The sequence below is a fragment of the Oncorhynchus kisutch genome, linkage group LG30 (assembly GCF_002021735.2).
Source record: "Oncorhynchus kisutch isolate 150728-3 linkage group LG30, Okis_V2, whole genome shotgun sequence".
NCBI lineage: Eukaryota > Metazoa > Chordata > Actinopteri > Salmoniformes > Salmonidae > Oncorhynchus > Oncorhynchus kisutch.
In genome coordinates this window covers 9,498,539-9,523,921 of record NC_034203.2, presented here as the reverse complement: position 1 = coordinate 9,523,921, position 25,383 = coordinate 9,498,539, and the positions used below count along the sequence as shown (strand labels likewise).

The window sequence follows — 25,383 nt, the reverse complement described above, 5'->3', positions numbered from 1 at the left end:
TACAGTCTGTGAGAGAATAATCACTATTTAAGTGATTTGTTTAATATTAATACATAACAATTTAATATGCTTAACAAATAGTAAAGACATTTCTTCAGTGTCAATGCTGTGCTTCTGAGAAAGGATGGTTTTTCTCTTCCACGTTCACTCCCCACAGCTGTTCTGGGCATGTAGTCAAGGACATGAGATAGAGATCAGCTCAAGGAACAGATAGACCTGTATTGTTTCAATGTCTCTTTGCTTCTGAGTAACCTGGTCACACGGCATAAGACAAAGAGCCTCTGAGAAGAGACCACAGTTCTTCAGCCCATCCTGTTCTTTTATTATCTTCCAAGGGCACCTTGTATGTGTGTGTTGTATTGACCTGCTCCCTTATTAATAAGTGAATAAAGATTTTGTTTAAGTATAACTCTGACTTGTGTGATAAGTTTGTCTCTCCTTATTTGGTAATACAGAAATAACCACTACAAGCCTTATTATAAAATGTATGAAATAGTTTTTTTCCCTCAATCTACACACAATACCCCATAATGACAAAGCAAAAATTGTTTTTTAGAAATGTTTGCTAATTTATTTAAAAATATATATTTTTTAAGAAATATTCCATTTACAACAAGTATTCAGACCCTTTACTCAATACTTTGTTGAAGCACTTTTGGCAGCGATTATAGCCTCGATCCTTCTTGGGTGGAACACTACTAGTGTGGCACCCCAGTATTTGGGGAGTTTCTGCCATTCTTCTCTGCAGATCTTCTCAAGCTCTGTCAGGTTGGATGGGGAGCGTTGCTGCACAGCTATTTTCAGATCTCTCCAGAGATGTTCGATCGGGTTCAACTCCGTGCTCTGGCTGGGCCACTCAAGGACATTCAGAGATTTGTCCCAAAGCCACTCCTGCATTGTCTTGACTGTGTGCTTAGGGTCGTTGTTCTGTTGGAAGGTGAACATTCTCCCCAGTCTGAGGTCCTGATCGCTCTGCAGCAAGTTTTCATCAAGGATCTCTCTGTACTTTGCTCCGTTCATCTTTGCCTCGATCCTGACTAGTCTCCACAGTCCCTGCAGCTGAAAAACATCCCCACAGTATGATGCTGCCACCGCCATGCTTCACCATAGAGATGGTACAGGTTTCCTCCCGACGTCATGCTTGGCATTCAGGCCAAAGAGTTTAATCTTGGTTTCATCAGACCACTTGCTGTTTCTTCGATAGGCTATTGAACAACTTAATTTTGGAATATTGTAACCTCATTTTGTTTTTCTGAAGCTCGGAGGGCTTAATTTTTACAACAATGTCCATTATATTGTAAGTAAACTTCCTGTGAAATTGGTGGCTTTTCACAAGCAGGCTTTAATGTGCTGGGCTTTGCTGTATAAACAACTTTTCACCTCATGAATGTTTTATATGGACTAATGGGTCGATATTACATAGAAACAAGATGTTATTTTACTGTAATTGGTTCTTGAAAAATATTATCCTTGTCAGCCAATTACTTAGTATTAGTGGGAATCTATTTATGCGGAGATAATTTATGGAAAGATACAACTTTGAGGTTTCAAGCAAGGAATATGACACTGTTATAAAAGCTATACCTAGTAGACTATTAATGATAAAGGGAGTCAAAATCACACATCAATGTAGTCTGGTCTGATGGTGCGGTCATGTGGTGTATAACCAGGAGTCCCAAAGCAGTGCTTGCAGTTGAAAAGAACAATGTTTTATTCCCTATTCTTTACCATTCTGAACTTTGGTGAAAGTGTGAATTGGAGCAGTAATCAAACACAATTTTCCTTGAATTATCACCTATATGACTGAAATGTTTGTGTCAAATCACCAACCCATCCCTTATGGGATTAATTGACACATACACAAACATTACAATAATTCACTGTGGTAATTAAATAACAATTCTTCTTCCGGTATTCTCTGCATTGGGCATCGCACAATGAGTGACAAAATGTAAGGTAGAAATCAATACATAATAGTAAAGAAGGTTGTCCAAACAATAATTATATCCCTAGAGCAGTAAAATAATATACATACACAATACATACATACATACATACATACACACATATATATGTGACATCTTCCTCTACCAAATCCTACTTCTGCCTCTGAATCCTCACCATGTTCTCCCCTACGGACTCATTTACTATATAAACGTAAGGATGACAATGTCCCTCTTCTGGCCGAAGTGGTTACAGCGGTCCTCTGTTGCTAAGTTCCAGGCTGGGTCCATGAGGAAGATGAGAGGCAGCTGTGAGGTTGCCTTTAGGCCCACCAGTCCAGTTTTGAATGATAGCTGCTTGTTCAATGGGCTGACACGTGCATCGCTCTGGATCTCCTTTCTCTTCTTTTTTACAGTGCCATCCAGATGTACAAACTTGAAAGCCTCCTCCCTAGAGACCAACCAAACAGACACAGAGAGGGAGAGATTTACAGAAAGAGGAAGAGAGAGAGAGTAAGAGATCAAGAAAAAAAGATGAGAGGTCCATATACAATATTTGACATTTGTTTTATGTGTATATTACCTGAGTGGGCCCTACGGAAGAGTCAGAAAGCGTGTGAACTGAGACACCCAGACTTGATGGTCCCATCCTCACGGCATAGACTGAGTCCCATTTAGCTCTGTTGGTAGAGCGTTGGGTGTGTAACAAGGATTGTGGTTTTGATTCCTATGAGGGACCAGTATGAAAATGTGTTCACTCACTACTGTAGGTATTTCTGGATAGTGTGTCTGCTAAGTTACTTAAATGTTAAATGAGCAGGCTAGACATTAGTCAACAGTGAACTGAACCAAATAAGCAACAATTGTCTTTGTAAACATTTATTCAAGTGTTCAAATAGTGAAAGTGTAAATAGGTTGTGAGTCACGTCATTGACTGACAGATTTCTATAAATGATTATGTGGTTAGCTATAAGGAAAAATAGCTATCCAGACATTGTAAGAGCTGGTAGGCGTCAGCAAAGCCCGAGGAACGTGTCCCTAGTAATGATAGTCTAGGCTTCAGGTAGCTGACTAAACTCAATTCCATGATTTATCATTGAGTTGAGCAGCAACTACTGTGTGCAGACTCGAGCTGATGTCACATAATAATACAATGTCTTGTGTAACGGCATGCTATTACTTTGGGTGCTGGAATTGATTGTTTTTAGTTTTTTTTTTTAAACACACAGTCGCTGCTCAACAATAAACCCCCACCCCTTGCTCGAAATCATAGCTAAAATTCATATCTGATGTGGCGCAATTAATGTGTGTATGTAATTTTTACCACTATGCTGCACAACATTCAATCTTGTGTGACTCCATGTGTGCCCACACACACGCATAGTCTCTTGGTTTGTATCTAGAGGGCTGGCAGACGCAGCAGTGATATATATATAACGTGCACTTCGTGCACGGGGCTACATTTATACAGTACAGCCATCAGCGTCTTTTCTCACAGTGGTATGCTGTCAAACACAAACATAAGTGTCAAATACTTAACTACTGTAGTTAGCTAGATGAGTTGATAACCAGGGGTGAACATAAAATAAGGACCACCTGTTTAGCAAAAAACTAAATGTTATGTTACCTGTTTTGCATGTTATTTTGGCATTAATATGCATCACACATCAGTTTGCAAACAATGTAAAAATTTTTTTTTTTTACATAATAAAGCTGAATGCAAAAATGGTCTCTTTTTTGCTTTCTTGAGTAAGGCAGATCCAAAATGCAGGTACTTCAGCCTAGCTCAGTGCTTTTTGTTGTGGTAGGGCCAGCAGAAAATACAGAGCTTAGGGGTTGGTAATATTCTCTAGTTGTGCCGTGATTGGCTCAGTGTTCCGGTGGACAGACAAGACACAGACAACTAGGACAAAAAACAAATGGGATGGCACAATCCAAAATGAGCGGGGTACAGCAGAGCACCCAGGTGGAGAGGCTAGCTACCTGCAGGTACATTTCTGTGCTTATACACTCTAACATAGAGCTCTTACCAAGCAAATCCTTTCTGGAATGAGCTGAGAAAAGGAAGAGGTGGGAGTAGTGCGGCGGAAGCTATTTAAGGGCGTCACCTGCAGCACTACCCAGCACATGGGACTAATCGGAAATTCTTATTCGTAAGGAAAGGAAGGTTATTGATTCGGAAGAGCAGGAGGAGGCGAGCTTGATGGACTCACCCCGTCCTTGTACAAAGGACTGAAGACAGCTTTTTTTAACAAAGTGACTTTTTTTAATACATGTTTTCATGTCTTAAAAATGTTTTACTTTTGTTAAATCATTTGTACACATTTTAAGTGGCTTTTAAAGATTTTATGTTTTTACAAGGAAAAGTGCTTTTATTCGTGGTTGTTTCTAACAGTTATTGTTTTTAACAGTATTTAATACAAATTTAAATGTAATGTTCAAATGCTGTGTTTTATGCTTTTATGCGTATAAAATGTGTATAAAATGTTGTACATAAATATATATGAGCTGTTTTTAAAGGAAATGTAATAATAAAACTATTCAACAACAACAAAAAATAACTAACTTCAATAGCATTTAACGTAAAATGTAAATTACGAATCTGGCATACCCGCACCCAATAACATTGTCATTGAGGAGGGCTTGCTAGTTCCAGTGTTTGATTAATATAATCAGTTTACTTTTAAAACAGCTCAGCTAGCTAGCAAAATGCTAATATGGGACCATAGCTAGCTAACGTTGGCTAGATCGGGAGTTCATGGGGTATATGCTCAGGGCTGTGGCGGTCATGAAATTTCAGCAGCCGGTGATTGTCAAGCAAATAACTGCCGGTCTCACGGTAATTAACGAACACATTTTGCATCTCCTGGCTTCCACGCATAGTCTACAAGCCACTGAAGCAGACTATTGGAACATCTACATTTTAAAAAGTCTAATAAATCCATGGAATTTAGCCATTATGTATTTTCGACCGGTCTTAAGAAACATGATATGAAGAAAATGAAGGCTATTTCAGAAGAACAGAATAGCATGCGCTTGAGTTGTCCTTATGTTAGTGTCAAGTCTACTCCTGCTCACCGGCGCTTGACGTCACCAGTCTACTAACCACCGGTCCTGTCAACCCATCATTACGCACACCTGGCAACCTTCATTACGCACAACTGCACCTCATCATTAGGCTCACCTGGGCTTCATCACTTCCCTGATTACTCCCCCTTTATCTAGCACTCCGTTGTTATCACCCATCAGGCAGCATTATTACGGAGACAGTTGGGACTCTGTCACTATTGTGGTCAGGAGGGGCACCAGCTTCAACGGTGTTCACTACGTCCCAACCCGGGAGCCACTAGAGCAGAGGTACGGCCTTGTGATCATCCATCTCCTGGAGTAGGTGTGAGTAATCCGTTCTTCACTCTCCACCAAACCCTTTTTGTACTGATTTCACTAGCTGGCTGTCCCTCATGTGATGTTTCTACAGGTCTAGTGGACTCCTGTGACGCGGGGAATTTTATTGACCAGGCTCTTGCCTCCTCCCTGAACATAACATCATACCTGCTCTTCTCTCCGTTTCCGGTTCAAGCACTGGATAAAGGACCAATGGGAACTGGGACAATCATACACATAACAGTACCACTCATCATCACTGTGGGACCCATGCACAAAGAAAGCCTTCCCTTCCTCATCATCCAGGCACCCGTACACAAAGTCCTACTTGGCCTCCCGTGGTTCCATCGCCACAACCCCACCATCTCCTGGTTGAGGATGGAGATCACTTCCTGGGCAACCGGCTGTCAGAAGACCTGCTTTCCCTTACCCTGTGGTTCCACGTCGGTTGAGAGTCCTGTGTTTGCCCTCCAGGCCGACATCCCAGAGGTTTACCAGGATTTCCGAGAGGTTTTCTCCAAGACCCATGCCACCTGTCTCTCTCCTCATCACCACTGGGACTGTGCCATCGACCTGCTAACAGACTCTGGCTGAAACCAAGGCCATGGAGGGGTACATCCAGGAGGCTTTTCACCATGGTTTCATCCACCCATCCACCTCCCATGCGTTGGCAGGTTTCTTCTTCGTGGCCAAGAAGGAGGGGGGTCTATGTCCGTGTATTGACTACAGAGGTCTCAATGCCATCACCACCAAGTACCACTACCCCCTCCCGTTGATGCCGGCCGCCATTGAACAGGGGCCCGTTTCTTTTCTGAGCTGGACCTGCAGAGTGCCTGAAATTTGATCCACATCCGGTAGGGGGGTGAATGGAAGATGGCCTTCAGCACGATGTCTGGGCACTACGAGTACTTGGTGATGCCTTATGGATTAGCCAATGCTCCGTCGGTGTTCCAGGAATTTGTTAATGAGGTGTTCCGGAACAGGTTGTTGTGTATATTGATGACATCCTGATCTATTCGACCACTCTGGAGGAGCACTTCGCCCACGTCCGGGTAGTCCTGGGACGCCTCCTGGAGAACCATCTGTACGTCAAAGCGGAGAAGTGCCAGCTCCATCAGGCCGCTGTCTCCTTCTTGGGATATCGGATCAACCCGCAGGGAGTGGTTATGGAGGAGAGTAAGGTCGATGAATTCAGGTCATGGCCAGTCCCATTCATCATAAAGGGACTACAACAGTTTTTGCCTCACCTCTCTCCTCAAAAGGTGGCCTCCATAAGTTGGTGTGGATTCTGCAGCTGATGAGGCCTTCCACCTACTGAAGGGGTGTTTCACCTCCTCCTCGTTGCTGATCCAATGCTGCCCTTTGCGGTGACCACCTCAGAAGTGGGCTTGAGGGCCGTCCTGTCACAATGTCAAGGTAATCCACAAAAAATGTATCCATGTGCATACGTCTCTAAAACACTGTCTGCTGCAGAAAGCAACTATGATGTCGGTGTACTGGAGCTCCTGGCGGGGATGTTGGCAATAGAGGAGTGGAGAGACTGGCTGGATGGCACCACGGTCCCATTTCTCATCCTCACTGACCATCAGAACCTGTAGAACATATGGACAGCTAGTCTGGTCCTAGGGCTCAGGTACTCGGGGATTGAAGGGAGAGAATTAGAGGGAGCATACTTAAATTCACACAGGACACCAGATAAGACAGGAGAATATAGATAAAACAGACTGACCCTAGCCCCCGGGAACATAGATTATTGCAGCATAGATACTGGAGGCTGCGACGGGGTGTCTGGTGTCACTGTGCCCCAGTCCGATGATACCCCCAGACAGGGCCAACCAGGCAGGATATAACTCCACCCACTTTGCCAAGGCACAGCCTCCACACCACTAGAGGGATATCAACAGACCACCAACTTACTTCCCTGAAACATGGCTGAGTATAGCCCACTAAGATCTCCTCCACCACAAGCCAGAGGGTGTGCAAAACCGGACAAGAAGATCACGTCAGTGACTCAACCCTTTCTAGTGATGCACCCCTCCTAGGAATGGCATAGAAGAGCACTAGTAAGCCAGTGACTCAGCCACCGTTATAGGGTCATAGAATCCCAGTGGAGAGACTCTAGCCGGCCAGGCAGAGGCAGCAAAGGCAGTACATCATTCCAGTGCCTTGCCGTTCACCTTTGCACCCCTGGGCCAGACTACACTCAATCATAGGACCTACTGAAGAGATGAGTCTTCAGTGAAGACTTAAAGATCGAGACCAAGTCTGCGTCTCTCACACGGATAGGCAGACCACTATAGGAGAAAGCCCTGCCTCCAGCTGTTTGCTTAGAAATTCTATGGTCAATAAGGAGGCCTGCATCTTGTGACCTTATCGAACGTTTAGGTATTGTATGTACGCTTTGAAATCAGCCTGTTGTGTCTCTGACTATGGTTAAATGAGATGACAGGCTATTTTATCAAGTCGATTACCTAACATTTAATTGATTACGTGATTGAATTAAACTATGTAACATTATGTAACATTAATAACCTGGGGCACCATGGAAGAGTGTTTATTGAGCTGCTGTCTTCCGAATAAACTCTGAAAGATCTGAAGATCTTTTATATCAATAGCGTCACCTTATTCAGTCTCCTTCTGATTGTCGTAAAGTACTTGGTTATCTGCACGAACCTTGGCTAACAAGTTGAATCAGCAATACACAAATTGGCTTAATTATTTATTTACTAAATACCTAAATAATCACACATAATTACATATTTATATATCTACACAGGATAGATCAGACATCGATTACTAATCATGTCACGAAAAAGTCCCTGGTGGACTAATCCGATATGACAGCTGTTTACACAAAGGAAAGGGATGGGTTTGAATGAAAGAGCGAGAAGATTGAAGGACAAAGGGATTGGGTCTCTATCGGACCTTGAGAAGCTATGCTACCATGGATGGTCTTATGCATTCTAATAACTGCCCATTCGGAAAAGGGAAATGCAAGATATATATTTACTCTTAGCTGCGCTTCGATAGATGGAAGACTTGTTTGCTCAGCCGAGATCGCCATTGTCCTGTGAATAATCTTTCTGGTTGTAGTGTCGTAGAATGTTGTAGTTATGTTTACAGCTGCAGCTGATAACTCGACGTCTAGGATGTCTCACTCCTTCTTTAGTGAATAATAGTTCAAAGTTCATACCAAGTTGCCCTTGTTCCATTCTCCAAACTTTTGATGTGACCATACTTTCTCTGTGGTAACAAAGGGTTTTCCAAGAGTCCATTCTGTAGAGTGGAGAGAGAGAATTGAAAAGGTATTTATAGAGGGGGGGTTATGAACCTCACTCAACAGGGCAATGTCATGACAAGCCCTGTAGAGGCTATCACTGGAGTAATATGGTTAAAAAAAATAGGTTCTAGTGATAGGCTAATATTGTCACCCATCAGAATATTCTTGATTTAATCTTGTCTTAACATATACTAAATAATATATGTGTGAAATGTGTCTTGGTTTTAGAATGGACAATTATCATGCACCTGTCTTGAAATGGGCATGGGGGGTAAAAAAAAATATCTATGTACTTAAATAGCAAATGGAGGACGCTTTTCCCATGGTTCATTTTCATGCCAGCCAGGTAGGCTATACTCCTGTTGCAAAGAGAAGCAATGTGCTTAATATTAGGAACGTTGAGAAATAAATATAGTAGGCCTACCTTATAGGTAGCTGATGGGATCCTCCTCTTTTTACGAGGCCATCAATCTGTTTTCTCACACAATTGCAACTTTTAATTGAAAATTTGGAATTTTATCACTTGACATATCAATCTAATAGTGACACTGATCATATAAATCAAGACTGTGTGAATGCATGTACCACCACAAATAAATAGATATTGTTTCATGTTCTGACCTTAGTTCCTTTGTTATGTCTTTGTTTTAGTATGGTCAGGACGTGAGTTGGGTGGGTTTGTCTATGTTCCGTTTTCTATGTTGTGTTTTGCGTTTGGCCTGGTATGGTTCTCAATCAGAGGCAGGTGTCGTTAGTTGTCTCTGATTGAGAATCATACTTAGGTAACCTTTTCCCACTTGTGTTTCGTGGGTGTTTATTTTCTGTGTCTGTGTGTTCCACACGGAACTGTTTCGGTTGGCTATTTCACGTGTCGTTTATAGTTTTGTTTCAGTGTTAGCTTGTTTTAATAAAGAGCATGAACACGTACCACGCTGCGCATTGGTCCTCCGATCCTTACTACTCCTCCTCGTCAGAGAGGGGAGGGGCAGCGGGAGCAGGACCAGCTGGCTGGGGCGTGACAACCTGGCGAACCAGCAGGGGCGTGGGAGCCTGGCGAACTGGCTGAGGCATGGGAGCCTGGCGAACTGGCTGAGGCATGGGAGCCTGACGACCCGGTTGAGGCGTGACAGCCTGATGATCCCGCTGGAACGTGGGAGCCTGATGAGACCCGGCTGAAGCGTAAAACCCTATCGAACCTGCTGAGGCCTGAGGTGGGATGGGCGCCTGCCGAGCCAACCGGGACAAGAAAACCTCTCGAGCCAGCTAGGGCGTGGAAGCCCGACGAGCTGGCTTAGGCCCCCCGGTTCCATCGGCTGCGGCTCCCGGACCCGACGTCATCACCAACCGAAAAGCCAGCATTTAGAAATGTTGAGAGTAAATTGAGGCGAAAATATTTATAAAACTCACATTAGAAAAATAATCCCATGGCTATCAAAACCTCACGCCAGGGTAATCCTACACGAAACACAGACTTTATATTAGATATAACTACAATACACTGCGGTGTATAACATTTTTTTTTACTTTAGTAATTTTGCAGTGTCATTCTGCAATTACTGCATCCAAAATACCACAGTCGACTGCAGTTGCTGCACCTTTACTGCAGTTTCAAAACGGCTAACTTTTTTTGTAAGGGTTGTAATCAATAAATAATTAGCTAAACTATAATCTAACGTTAAAGCTGCTATTGGGACAGCTGGCTAAAATACTCATGGGAATATTATGTTCACCACCCCCAGATGAGATGAATACATTTCATGAATCAGATGAATTATCTGAAGTGGAATCTCTTTTGAAACCACCTGACCACCAGAAGCAGTAGGTATCCTATAGGCTGTATATGGCAACGACATAAAACATTGAAAGTTATGGAGAGGTAGATGATAGTATGGATGATCATTGTCTGTATGGATGTAGAGGTGTGATTTTGCAGGCTGATGTGCAAGAGGGACATTTACAAATGGCAATCACGTAGGCTCTCTACAGAGTTGAAAAACTATCTTGTCTCCATGTACTGAGAAGAGGTGCTCCACTGGTGAAGCTCAGCAAGCATGGTCTGCATGCCAGTCTGTGTAGCAGTAGTGGGGGGCGTTGCTTAATAAGTGCTTGGTGGTCCTGCTTTGGACTGATGTAGTTACCTCATGCTCAGTTTGGTCCTCTGTTATCATGTGATAAACATGTTGACAGACACACTTTTGCCCAAAGCTGCTGGGGTTACATGAACAATAACCATCCTCTAGACTGACAACACCAGTACTACCGTTATCCAAAAATACAGTTAGACTGTTTCTATCAGTAGGTATGACTTCTCCAATATAACCTGAGCACGTTTTTGCCGTATTTCATTCACTGACTGACCTCTGACCAACAACACCATGTTTGCAAATGTGCTTGCACACAATTCATGACTGAGAGGCTCTGCACACACATGTGAAGTTCACAGGATCAACAACGTAATGTTGTGGATTGGACTGAGAAGGAACACTGCAGGTGCCATTGCCGTCAATCACCAGGCCCTCATCCACTCCATTCCTCATCAAATCGGCAGCTTCAGTGGCAGAGGGGTCCTTCCTGGCAGGTTTCATGTGTCTGATCTGTGACAGGTGATCTAGGCAACTGAAAAATAAATGTATATATTAAGAGAATAATGACATGTAATAAGAAACAGGTGGGAGAATTCCAGAGGATTTGTATTTTTTTAATCCATTATCTCCTGTGTTTAATTGACAGATACCGTATCTTCTTCAGTCAAGCATCTGGTGTTTGGTTGGTTTTGATGATGGCCAATTTTCAAGTGTATGCTTACTTCTATTTATGATAGCAATTCATCCTTACAATATCGAGAGACTATGACTTAAGTTACTAAGGATTTGCTGCCCACAGAACAGAATGTACCTGTAATAGTCCTGGGCATCGCTGTACAGGAGTCTCAGCAGCTGATCTACCCTCTTGTTTGGTTTTCCCCTCGGGAATTGGTATTTCAAAGAGAGAAAGAACCTAAGAAGAGTTTTGGTGTCAAAAGGTAAAATGCATTATTGTACAAATCAAGACTTTTCCTTGCAGCTTCAAACATTTTAAACTGAAAGGAGGTTTTACAGTAGTGATCATGGTTGTAATTGTCAAGGAATTGCAATTTTCTCTGTTAAATATAGTTGGAATACGATGTGGCAAAATTACATGTTTTTGAGAAGCATTTTCTTCTGGTTTAACCCTTACTGTACTTAGTAGATAGTTATGAATTGTTTTGAATGGGCCCCATTCATTGTAGTTTTTAGGTTTGTGTTTTGCCACCTTAGATACTTAGTTGCTCGGGGTGTGACGGGGTGTGTTTTATTATTATGTCTTACAAACCCTCCAGTTCAAGTCACATCATAACAGTATCCTAATCTTAAGATGTTGCCTGTGTTACATTTTTAAAGGACACAACAATAAAAAAGTGACAATTATTTATTTTTTTAAAGAAAGAAACAGACAACTTGAATTTATCTGTGAGTAAGTTGTTTTGGACTGTACATATTTCTAGAATGAATGGGACCCTATCACCACAATGACAAAACAAACCCCGGCTACTAGGCAAAATACAAACATACCAAATTTCTCTGGTAATTGACTACCACCAGGGTAAGGCAAAGTTTCACATCTTTCAACTATGTTGTTGGTGTTGCTGTTGTGGTGGTAGAATCCTGTGTAAATGCAGCCTACCAAATCAGAAAATGGGATTATTAGGCAAGAAGGGAAGGGCTCTCTTGCTGAAAAGCTATTGAAACGTCAGCGGAGGGCTCACTCAAATGGAGGGAAAATGGAAAGGGACGTGCTTAATTTGGAATGGACTAGGGTCAAAAGCAAATCTAGGGGCGAATCTCAAAAGATTTTCCTTCATTTCTTGCACTCTCTTCTCTTCTCTCCTCGCCTCTCTTCTGTTTCTCAAATTGGAAGTCATGATCCAAGGGATGGGACCTCAGATCTTCTCATCCAATGCCCTTTGAGAAGGTATAGGAGGGGATGCAAGGAATCCAGGAATTTTTTTTGATTCACTCAATGTTAACATCTGATGTTCCCTTACACCAGGACAACAAGTGCATCCTACTGGCCCTAAGACAACACTACAGTTAGCATTGTGAAAATTGATTGATTGCTTATCCAGCGATTTTATTTCACTAATACACATTTCTACACTGGACTTTACGTACCATTTGTACCTTTTGTTTGTTTACACATATGCTGCTATTAGAAATGTATAATGTATGTTTTCACATTTATAGTGTCACAGAGGGCAGCAATGGACAAAACTACATGCTACACCTTTACAAAAACTACAAAGATTGTGTGATCTTACTGTTGTGCAATTCATTCCTCATGGCCACAACTGCACGGACAACAGTATTCCTGCTCTCCTGTGTCAAATGGCCTCAGTTTCTCTTGACCATCCATATGTGCATAGCCTAAATAAAAAACTGAGTATATATGACTAATCACATTAATAGCAGGTTTGGGCTCAATTCAGAATTGAATTGAGAATACCTCAAATTCAATTTCAGTTCTTGAATTTGAATTGAAGTAGTAAACAGGAAATTCCCAATGTTAGGGCAGAGACCCAAGCATCTCATCATTATGTCCAGTATCTCTGACTGGATTAAATTCTACTTCCTGTCATTCAAATTCTACATCCTGTGGGGTGTGGCCAATTCAAAACTCATGAGTTGAGTTGGATTCAATTGGGCCGGTACAGGGCCGGTTCCAGGTGTAAGCGACATAAAGCCACTAGGAGGCCCTGACTCCCCCAAAAAGTATAAATTTTTTTACTTTTAAAACTTCGATCACACCTACAGCGTCATTGCACAGAATAGTATGCAGCATCATCTAGATATGTGTGCAACAAAAGTTAAACTTTCAGCTACCATTTCCATCAAGCCGTCTACACATACAATGTGATGCATACACTAGAGAAATCCAACGTATGCACCACACAGAACGCACTGCAACTGCCTCTCTGCAATGCAATGCTGCAAGGTAAAAGCAGAGTTCCATTGGAAATTAATGTACTTCTGGCATACCAAAACTAGGTGTGATCGAGGTGTTAGGCACTCAGTCGGGGTCTCAACTTACTATTGAGAAATTTGAAATTTGAAATTTGAAATTTGGTTGTACATCAGCAGTTTTTCTCTTGTTATGTCAGTCATCTAACATTTTTTAAATTGGTAGTAGTTAGTCTAGCCAGCCATCTAAACGTATGTAATCATTGCCGAATACCGATCGGGCACGGAGGGCACGTTCCCAGGGGCCCTAACCTCCAGGGGGCCCCCATTGATTTTGTTAGTCACTCTCACTCAGATATCATTTTAACATGTCATAAGTCACTATAAAATGTGTATAATTGCAGGAAATGAACTGAAACTAAAATGTTGCTCTCCACCGTCAAGAGGGTGGGCACTAAAAACATTTTCCGCATCCAAATCTCACTTAGGGCCCCTAAAAGGCTAGAGCTTTTCACCTTTGTGAAAATCCTGGGGAACCTGTTGGATCATCTGTAAGCACACCTTCAGCACATCTGTTGTCTCCTCACTTACAATGAAGTAAGCAACAGAAATTCCACAGCCGTTCTCATGCTGAATGATTAATGATGCATAAAATGCATAACCATAAGCTGTGACTCCTTTGTAGGTTGCATCCAGGAAAACCATTCCGTTTCCATATTTGGCAAGTTGCTCTCTCTCTGCCAAACACTTTGCAGTACAATGACAAGTGGTTGTTTTTTGGAGTGGAACAGTGGTGGGTAGAAAACAAAAACCTGTTGAAGCTCAGACTTGACCAGTCTGTCAACGCTGATGCTGTCATTCTCATCCAGCCTGGTGGTGGAGGCTAGAGAGCATTGGATGTTCCACACATATTTTGGTGTCGGGTAGAAACGTCTTATCAGCCACATTGGGATGGCCCTCTTCTTTGGCCCACTGTGTTGCCTTCCTCAGTTGTTGTGAAGTGTTGACCTATCCACCTCTCAACCAAATGCTGCTATGTGTGATCAATGCAATTAATCACATTCTCAACAGCAAGGACTTCCGGCCAGCTCACACATGGTTTCCATTACTTACCATAGCAACAAAATCTAATTTGCTGTATACTGCAGTAAAAATTCATTTATTAATCCTTTTTTTAAATTTTACCTTTTTTTTTTAACTAGGCAAGTCAGTCAAGAAAATATTCTTATTTACAATGATGGCCTATCAAAAGGCAAAAGGTCTCCTGTGGGGATGGGGGCTCGGATAAAAAAATAGATCAAAAATATAGGACAAAACACACATCCCGACAAGAGAGACACCATAACACTACATAAAGAGAGACCTAAGACAACAGCATAGCATGGCAGCAACACATGACAACACAGCATGGTAGCAACACAACATGGCAGCAGCACAACACGGTAGCAGCACAAAACATGGTACAAACACTATTGGGCACAGACAACAGCACAATGGGCAAGAAGGTAGAGACAACAATACATCACGGGAAAAATGCATAAATAATTGACAGTTTTCACTTTTTGGTCCTAATTTAAGGTTAGGTGTAAGGTTAGCAGTGTAGTTACGGTACGGATTTTTAAAAAAGCAGATGCAAGAAGATCAATTGTAGAAATCCCTTTAATGCAGGGAAGCTTAAATCAGTTCTACCAAATCTCTATCAACATGTTAAATGTGCAACCAGAGGGAAAAAAATTCTAGATCACCTGTACTCCACACACAGAGACGTGTACAAAGCTCTCCCTCACCCTCCATTTGGTAAATCCGACCACAACTCTATCCTCCTGATTCCTGCTTACAAGCAAAAATTAAAGCAAGAAGCACCAGTGACTCGGTCTATAAAAAAATGGTCAGATGAAGCAGATACTAAACTACAGGACTGCTTTGCTATCACAGACTGGAACATGTTCTGGGATTCTTCCGATGACATTGAGGAATACACCACATCAGTCACTGGCTTTATCAATAAGTGCATTGAGGACGTCGTCCCCACAGTGACTGTACGTACATACCCCTACCAGAAGCCATGGATTACAGGCAACATTCTCACTGAGCTAAAGGGTAGAGCTGCCGCTTCAAGGTGCGGGACTCTAACCCGGAAGCTTACAAGAAATTCTGCTATGCCCTGCGACGAACCATCAAACAGGCAAAGCTTCAATACAGGGCTAAGATTGAATCATACTACACCGGCTCCGTCGCTCGTCAGATGTGGCAGGGCTTGCAAACTATTACAGACTACAAAGGGAAGCACAGCCACGAGCTGCCCAGTGACATGAGCCTACCAGACGAGCTAGTTCTATGCTGGCTTCGAGGCAAGCAACACTGAGGCATGCATGAGAGCATCAGCTGTTCCGGACGACTGTGTGATCACGCCCTCCGTAGCCGACGTGAGTAAGACCTTTAAACAGGTCAACATACACAAGGCTGCGGGGCCAGACGGATTACCAGGACGTGTGCTCCGGGCATGTGCTGACCAACTGGCAGGTGTCTTCACTGACATTTTAAACATGTCCCTGATTGAGTCTGTAATACCAACATGCTTCAAGCAGACCACCATAGTCCCTGTGCCCAAGAACACAAAGGCAACCTACCTAAATGACTACAGACCCGTAGCACTCACGTCCGTAGCCATGAAGTGCTTTGTAAGGCTGGTAATGGCTCACATCAACACCATTATCCCAGAAACCCTGACCCACTCCAATTTGCATACCGCCCAAACAGATCCACAGATGATGCAATCTCTATTGCACTCCACACTGCCCTTTCCCACCTGGACAAAAGGAACACATGCGTGAGAATGCTATTCATTGACTACAGCTCAGCGTTCAACAGCATAGTACCCTCAAAGCTCAACACTAAGCTAAGGATCCTGGGACTAAACACCTCCCTCTGCAACTGGATCCTGGACTTTCTGACAGGCCGCCCCCAGGTGGTGAGGGTAGGTAGCAACACATCTGCCACGCTGATCCTCAACACTGGAGCTCCCCAGGGGTGCGTGCTCAGTCCCCTCCTGTACTCCCTGTTCACCCACGACTGCATGGCCATTCACGGCTCCAACACCATCATTAAGTTTGCAGACGACACAACAGTAGTAGGCCTGATCACCGACAACGACGAGACAGCCTATAGGGAGGAGGTCAGAGACCTGGCTGGGTGGTGCCAGAATAACAACCTATCCCTCAATGTAACCAAGACTAAGGAGATGATTGTGGACTACAGGAAAAGGAGCACCGAGCACGTCCCCATTCTCATTGACAGGGCTGTAGTGGAGCAGGTTGAGAGCTTCAAATTCCTTGGTGTCCACATCAACAACAAACTAGACTGGTCCAAACACACCAATACAGTTGTAAAGAGTGCATGACAAAGCCTATTCCCCCTCAGGAAACTAAAAAGATTTGGCATGGGTCCTGAGATCCTCAAAAGGTTCTACGGCTGCAACATCGAGAGCATGGTTGCATGACTGGTTGCATAACTTCCTGGTACGGCAATTGCTCGGCCTCCAACCGCAAGGCACTTCAGAGAGTAGTGCGTACTGCCCAGTACATCACTGGGGCAAAGCTGCCTGCCATCCAGGACCTCTACACCAGGCGGTGTCAGAGGAAGGCCCTAAAAATTGAGAAAGACCCCAGCCACCCATCATAGACTGTTTGCTCTACTACCGCACAGCAAGCGGTACCGGAGTGCCAAGTCTAGGACAAAAAGGCTTCTCAACAGTTTTTACCCCAAAGCCATAAGACTCCTGAACAGGTAACCAATGGTTACTTGGACTATTTGCATTGTGTTCCCCACCCAACCCCTCTTTTACACTGCTGCTACTCTCTGTTTGTCTTATATGCATAGTCACTTTAACTATACATTCATATACATACTACCTCAATTGGCCCGACCAACCAGTGCTCCCGCACATCGGCATTGTGTTCCACCACCCGCCAACCCCTATTTTTACGCTTCTGCAACTTTCTGTTCATCATATATGCACAGTCACTTTAACGATACCTACATGTACATACTACCTCAATAAGCCTGACTAACAGGTGTCTGTATATAGCCTTGCTACTCTTTTTTCAAATGTCTTTCTGCTGTTGTTTTATTTCTTTACTTCCTTACCTACCTACACACACACACCTTTTTTTTGGGTACCTTTGGTTAGAGCCTGTAAGTAAGCATTTCACTGTAAGGTTTACACCTGTTGTATTCGGCGCACGTGACAAATAAACTTTGATTTGAGGTGGGATTTACAACTTTGTGGTTGTGGTAACTAGTGACGACCCCTCACGCATACACAGAGATATTGGAGAAAGGAATCCCATTGGCCAATAAATGGAGGCACGTAACGCCTCACCAAGCAGACGGTCGACCAATCGCGTTCACGTTGTTATGCCGCATCACATTGTTGCTAAACTAATCGTCACGCCATCCCTTCTCAAAGTCAGGGTATGAGTTGAGAAACCTGTGTATTTGCCTCGAAAGTACGTATGTCTCGATTCCAAAACTATACGATATTACCGATAACTTAATTATCTCACATATTGGAACAACATTGTAATATTGTACTTGTTGTTGACGAAATGAATGACAATGTGGGTTGACACATCGTATAATGAAAACGTGGTGCAAGTAATGGGCTGTGTCTTGTCACAAATAACAAACACTTCGAATGTCAAAATCGCAACGCTTGTAATGAGCAATACCAATGGTTTTGTAAAAGCGCCACCAAGTTCTCAATATATAAGATGTGTAAATTATATAGTTGAATAAAAAATATTTAAAAAACCGGCGGCACGAACTAAGTAAACGGGCGGCTCTGTTGAACGTCTGTGTTACCTTGCGCACTCAAGAAGGCTCAACCAATTATTTTTTCAACTCATTGTTCTATTTGTGGCTCAACCTGTAACCCGACGGGTTCTACGGCGAAAATCATGAATATTAATGTATCGCCCCTCCCCCTCTACTAGAGAAGGAAATTTCGCCCACCGTTCATGGCCGTTCATGTGAACAGTCGTGTGCACAGTACATTAGCTAACTAAAAGAAGAATTCCGAAACCATGGCACAATCAGGCAAAGTAAGAATGACATCTAAAATCTCCTTATGTTTAATGGTTCACGACAGTTGGTCTCACACGGCCACAAGTTAAATGACAACATGGTTGAACTCGCTAGCTAGCTAACGTTAGCAAATGAGTTAACTACTGTAGCTATTGTGGAACTACACTTCTATGGGCATGGAATGTTTAGCTAGTTACCTAGCTATTTTGTATCACTGTTGTTCACTTGAAACACGTGCTGAACATTGAGTTACAATTGATCTATTTCGAATACTCATTGGGCGGGTTCGATTACACTGAGCGGCGGGACACCCGGCATAGATAGGCCCGTCACGTCATCGGGCGAAAGCAAGCAGTAATCTGAGCCGCTTGGTCATTTTGTCAACAAGGCAGCATGGTACATTGTCCTGAAACATCTCATTTCCATGAAATTCGTTAGAGTTGTCTAGACAACTTTCGTTGAAAAGGCAGATGAAGCGTTTATCAAAAGCAATCCATTTTGCTTGGGGAAACAATCTCACTAATATAATGTAATGGCGCCTTTTTGTAGGCAATAACTCCACCATGGTTCGTTGGACAAAGCCTATGAGGAAAATTATATTTGGGTTTGGGTAAACGCTGAAAACGAGGTATGTGGTAAACACAGGTTTGAGATCTTATACGTTTGGTTCTAGGATATAATCTTCGTCAGCTAACGTCGTTTCAGTGAATTTTGAAGAATTTATGTAATATTAAAATACATAAATCACATAAAGGCGTCATAATTCGTAAAGGCCCTGTTAACCGACTGCTATCTCATAGACATTTTTTAAATGAGATTTCCTAAACCTGTGTTAAGCTCAGACCTTATTTTCTGTGTTTATTCCATAACCCTATTCTTTCCCCATTAATTTTTCACAAAGGGATGTCTGAACGAACCAGAGGTAATTTATTTCCTGGTTTTAGGAATACAAACTGGCAAGCTCTACTACTGCAATCAATTTTAAACCCAGGCAGGATTAATCGAACCCTCCCCCAGTTGTCTGTTTGTGATTGGTTGGTGATGATGGGTTAAAGAACACCAGTTGAAATGCTTATCCCAAAGGTTGTTTTATAGGGAACCCCATCAAGAACATCAACTAGACAGAAAGTTGGAGAGATTGGTGACGACAAACAGGATGAAAATAATTCTGGTAAGTGGTTCCCAACTATTTTCTCCTTTATAGCCTGTGCAATATTTAATGCAACGTATATTGAGAAACTTACTTGTTTAATGCGTCCTTGATACATCAATGTAACTTTCAGAAGGCCAGACTGATTCTCCAGCATCAACAGAGGTAGCTGCCCCTACTCCACAGGTCATCTTTTCCACAGAACCTGATGCTAATGAGGATGGAGATAAAGTAGCTCCCATTGAAGATGATGTTACAGAGAACGAGGAGGTCAAAGATGTCCCAGTTAAAGAAAATGCTTTGAGGGAAGGCAAGCATAGACCATATATTTAGTGTGTATGACATTGTCCCAGCATGTAATTGGAATAGGGATAATGTTCATATGACATTTCTTAAATGCAAAACATTTCCTGTTCCATTAAATTCAGTAGGTATTTCCTTTGTTAATGAATATTGTTTATGTAGCTTGTGAAGCGGAGCAGATGGACACAACTCCTGCTGCTGAGGAGGAAGCTGTTAAGGTCACCTTAGAGTCAGAAAATGCCATCGAAGATGCCAGTAATTTTGAAGAGAAGACCAATGGAAATGACCAGGGTGAGGTCAAAGAACAACAGAATTGTAATGCATTTTTGCCAGGGTTGTGTTCACTCCGAACCAAACGGAAGCAAAAGGGGAGGCACCTACCTTCATTTATCCATTAAAAACTCAAGTTTTTGTTGCGTAACGCAACTGGACTAATAATCACCCCCCCCCCTTCCATCAGGGTATGTATGGAATAGGGTTTAATACATGTGTCTATGTGCGTTTCTCTCCAGCTGTTGCAGTAGCCCCAGTGAAGAGGAAAGCAGAGGATGAGACTTCTCCAGCTAAGAAAACAAAGTGCATTAATGGTGGTATGGTTATGAGCAAGAGTTAATATCACTCCTGTTTTGCGTGCTTGATTGATGGTGTCAGTGAGCTAACATGCTCCTTTGTTTCTTTTTTTTTATTAGGTTTTTGTCTTTTTGTTGGTAACTTGAACACATCCAAGGAAGTGGAGGAAATCAATGATGCCTTGGCCAACTTTTTTACGTCGCATAGTCTGTTATTTCAAGCTATTCGAGTGGACATAACAAAGTGGGTACCATTTTTATGCACTTAATAAACTTAAACTCTTCAAATGTTTGTACATTTCCTCACGAGACAGATTATTCCCCTTTCCATGGCAAAGGATTTGTACAAATATATTGACATAATGTCAAATGTTTTTTGGGGATGCATTCTCTAGGAAATTTGCATATGTAGACTTTCACACAGAGGAAGACTTGACAAAAGCCCTTGAGCTGGATAGGGTGAAGATCCTGGACCAAAAGATAAGGCTAGGCAAGGCTAATGTCAAAGATGTCACAGCAGAGGAAAAAAAAGGTACTAGTCTCATCTTGATTGAGTTTTCCATGCTACTGATATATTAGACATTTCTAGAATTGATTGATTGATTTCTATGTATTGACAGACATCTCCCTCCCCACACAGCTAAAGATGCCAAGACCTTGTACGTCAAGAATATCTCATTCTCGGCAACAAAGGAGGACTTGAAGAAAGTCTTTGACACAGCGGTCGAAATCAGGTTTCCTAGAGGCATTGGCCGACCAAGCAAAGGGTGAGAGTTGTCATCCGAAGTGCCCGTTTGATATCAATGCTTGATTTACAAGGTACCGTGTGGATCCCAGGATTCAGCTCTTAACACTTGGCGTCTACTTAATTGTGACAGAATTGCCTACATAGAGTTCAAAACGGAGGCCATTGCTGAGAAAGTGCTGGAGGAGAAGCAGGGGACTGATGTCCAAGGCCGTGTCATCGTTATTGACTTTTTAGGAGAAAAGAGTCAACAACAAAAAATGATCAATGCTCCAGGTAAGGGTAGACTGAAATGAAGTCACTGGGATTCCCATTACTGTAGAAGCACAAGGTACTTGAATAGCTATATGGCTAGTCACGTTGCTCTATAGCATCTTCGAGATGAGACCGATTTTACAAAGTGTATTCATTCACTGGTTAACATGTCCTCAAATGTTCTGTTCCATAGCTGAGGCCACACCGAATAACGAGTTATTGGTGACAAACCTGGCTTACACTGCGAAAGAGGATGCCCTAAGGAAGATCTTTCTCAAAGCAGTCAGTGTCAGAATACCACAGAGCAGTGGCAAACCAAGAGGGTAAGGGTGCACATTGATGCTGCACCTGCTTTTTGCTGCGCTATACTGAACATTTTGAGCGCCATCAAATAGATCATTATAAATATTCTGTTCGGATGAATTTGATAGTAATTTCAAGTTCAGAATGGACATGGTAACTTGAGACAATTGTGTCAATTTGTCGCCCCCCCCCCCCTTTTTTAAAGTCATGCCTTCATTCAGTTTGAAAGTGTGGAGGATGCCAAAGAAGCCATGGAATCATCGTTAAACAAAGAGATTTGTGGAAGAGCCATCGGAGTAAAATTCAGCCAGAAGAGGCCAGAAGGTGACCAAGAGAACTCAGGTGAATATAGCAGAACATTCGTAGGTGAATAATTCACATTGTTTGACTGTGCCATCATTCATACCTATGTGTTGTGTGTTCTCTTGGTAGTTCCTTCCAAGACATTGATGGTCAGGAATCTTGCCAAGGAGACGAGCGAGGAGACTTTGAAAAGCTCCTTTGAAGGTGCCATTGAAGCTCGAGTTACGAAAGACAAGGAGACTGGTGAATCTAGAGGGTATGTTTCAAAATATGACCCTTTTGAAACCACATTGTTATTACATTCAGACAGTGCTTTGAATACTCCTTCTTCGTACTTCTCAGGTTTGGCTTTGTGGACTTTGAGAGCATAGAGGTCTGCAAGGCTGTTAAGGAGGCTGTGGTGGACCTTCAGATTGACGGGAGCAAGGTGACCCTGATCTATGCCACGCCCCAGGGCGAACGAGGACCTCGTGGAGAAGGAACGGGCTTCAACAGGAGCTTCAGAGGGAAACCCGGAGGTCGAGGTGGCGGTCGAGGCAGGGGCAGGGGTGGAGGCTTCAGGGGTGGACGAGGAGGTGAGGTCATCTAGTTTGAATTTAATTTTTGGGAAAAGTCATGAGGACATATCAATTGATACTTAAAATCCAATTTGATTTGTCACATGCTTCGTAAACAACAGGTGAAATGCTTTCTAACGGGTCCTTTTCCAACAATACAGAGTTAACCATAAAAAAATATCAAATAGAAATAGTGACCCGGAATAAATATGCAGCGAATAACAATACCAAGTCAAAATAACATGGCTATATACAGGGAATACCAGTACAGAGTCCATGTGCAAGGGTATGAGGTAAAGTGACTTGGCAACAACATAGACCGTAGCAGCAGTGTATATGGGCAGTGTGAAAGTGTGTGTGTTGTGTCAGTATGCATGTGTGTGTCTGTGTAATTATCTGTGAGTGAGAGTCCAGTGTGTGCGCGTTGTCGGTGTAAAAAAAAAATAGGGTAAACGCAAGTAGTCCAGATAGCTATTTAGCAGTCTTATGGCTTGGGGGTAGAAACTGTTCAGGGTCTTGTTGGTTCCAGACTTGGTGCACTGGTAACGCTTGCCATGCGCTAACAGAGAACAGTCTATGGCTTTGGTGACTGGAGCCTTTGACAATTTTTTGGGGGCCTTCCTCTGAAACCGCCTGGTATAGAGGTCCTGGGTGCCAGGGAGCTCGGCCTCAGTAATGTACTAGGCCGTACCTTCCACCCTCGGTAGTGCCTTGCAGTCGTGTTTCTTGCAGTTGCCGTACTAATCAGTGATGCAGCCAGTCAACATGCTCTCAATGGTTCAGCTGTATAACTTTTTGATGATCTGAGTGCCTGTGCCAAATCTGTCATGCCCTCTTCACAACTGTGTGTGTGTGTGTGTGTACTTCACACTTTTTAATGTGGTTCTAGTGCCTGAAATGTCTCTTTACTCAAGTTATATCTACCAACAATTCTATCAAGCTTTGGAAGATGGTGTCATTTGTTGTTATTGTTGTTTTTCAGGCAGAGGTGGTGGCGGCGGTGGAAGGAGGACTTAAAACAGCAAATATCTTCTTTTTTTTTTTACAATGGACTGCTGCAGCTGAGCTCTAATTCAACATCTGAATTAACTGACAAGCTTGTAATGGGCATCTATCCCTAATAATTTCAATAAAACAAATGAATTTGTTCGTAGTTTAAATGATTTATGTGAAAAGATTCTACCACGTTCATACTTAACAATGTAATGTCTTACACACTTACTGTATGTGTAACATTTTGTTTGAGTTTGTCTGTTTTCCATTAGTTTACCTTTTAATTGTTAATTTCTTGATTATGCAAATACTATATTGAAGACTGAGTAATTAAAGGGTTCCCAAATTTAATGTGGATTTTCAGATTTTTCTTTTTGAAAATCTTTATTTTGTGAGATTTTAGAGGGATCTTGTGTCTTTTTGCTACAGAAATGTGCAACAAATTATGGAAAATGTGGACTTTTAGTATTTCTACAGTAGGTTTCCTCAAGGAGAAAGCTTCGATGTTAAAGATAAAACAAAAACACTTTAGTAAATGCTATAGTACCAGAGTATACAGCAGCAGTCAAAAGTTTGGACACACCTATTCATTCAAAGGTTTTTCTTTATTTTTACTATTTTCTACATTGTATAATCATAGTGAAGACATCAAAACTGAAATAACACATGGAATCATGTAGTAACCCCCAAAAATTATATTTTATGTTTTTGATTCTTCAAAGCATTCTCTCAACCATCTTCACCTGGAATGCTTTTCAACAGTTGGAGTTCCTACGTATGCTGAGCACTTGTTGGCTGCTGTTCCTTCACGCTGCAGTCTAACTCATCCCAAACCATCTCAATTGGTTTGAGGTCGGGTGATTGTGGAGGCCAGGTCATCTGATGCAGCACTCCATCACTCTCCTTGGTAAAATAGCCCTTACACAGCCTAGAGGTGTGTTGGGTCATTGTCCTAATGAAAGACAAATGATAGTCGCACTAAGAACAAACCAGATGGGATGGTGTATCGCTGCAGAATGCTGTGGTAGCCATGCTGGTTAAGTGCCTTGAATTCTAAATACATCGCAGACAGTGTCACCAGCAAAACACCATCACACCTCCGTGCTTCACGGTGGGTACCACAAATGCAGAGATCATCCGTTCACCTACTCTGCGTCTCACAAAGACACGGCGGAACCAAAAATCTAAAATTGGGAGTCAACAGACCAAAGGACAGATTTCCACCTGTCTAATGTCCATTGCTTGTGTTTCTTTGCCTAAGCAAGTCTCATCTTCTTATTGGTGTCCTTTAATAGTGTTTTTTTTTTGTTGCATTAATTTGACCATGAAGGGCTGATTCACCCAGTCTCAACTGAATAGTTGATGTTGAGATGTGTCTGTTACTTGAACTCGAAGAAGCATTTATTTGGGCTGCGTTCTGAGGTGGTTAACTACTGAACTTATCCTCTGCAACAAAGGTAACTGGATCTTCCTTTCCTGTGGTGGTCCTCATGAGAGCCAGTTTCATCATAGCGCTTGATGTTTTTTGTGACTGCAC

At 42.5% G+C, this 25,383-nt stretch overlaps 1 protein-coding gene across 11 annotated transcripts; it reads left to right on the top strand.

Annotated features, from left to right (window-relative positions):
* The first annotated feature begins 17,972 nt into the window (after window positions 1–17,972).
* On the top strand, window positions 17,973–24,197 carry LOC109875008 (nucleolin-like). Of its 11 annotated transcripts, XM_020467127.2 has the most exons (15): window positions 18,059–18,091; window positions 18,578–18,685; window positions 19,764–19,839; window positions 19,952–20,128; window positions 20,284–20,412; window positions 20,634–20,711; window positions 20,811–20,934; window positions 21,086–21,222; window positions 21,331–21,457; window positions 21,569–21,711; window positions 21,884–22,013; window positions 22,199–22,335; window positions 22,426–22,552; window positions 22,639–22,871; window positions 23,836–24,197. In XM_020467127.2, exons 2-15 carry the CDS (start codon window positions 18,668–18,670, stop codon window positions 23,868–23,870), a joined length of 1,671 nt encoding a protein of 556 aa, XP_020322716.1. In that variant the 5' UTR covers window positions 18,059–18,091; window positions 18,578–18,667; the 3' UTR covers window positions 23,871–24,197. The 11 variants fall into 11 exon arrangements, with proteins under 11 accessions (XP_020322720.1, XP_031666271.1, XP_031666269.1 ...); XM_020467131.2 differs by lacking the exon at window positions 18,578–18,685 and having other exon boundaries at window positions 17,973–18,091; XM_020467132.2 differs by lacking the exon at window positions 18,578–18,685 and having other exon boundaries at window positions 18,079–18,091; window positions 19,955–20,128.
* Window positions 24,198–25,383: the final 1,186 nt, after the last annotated feature.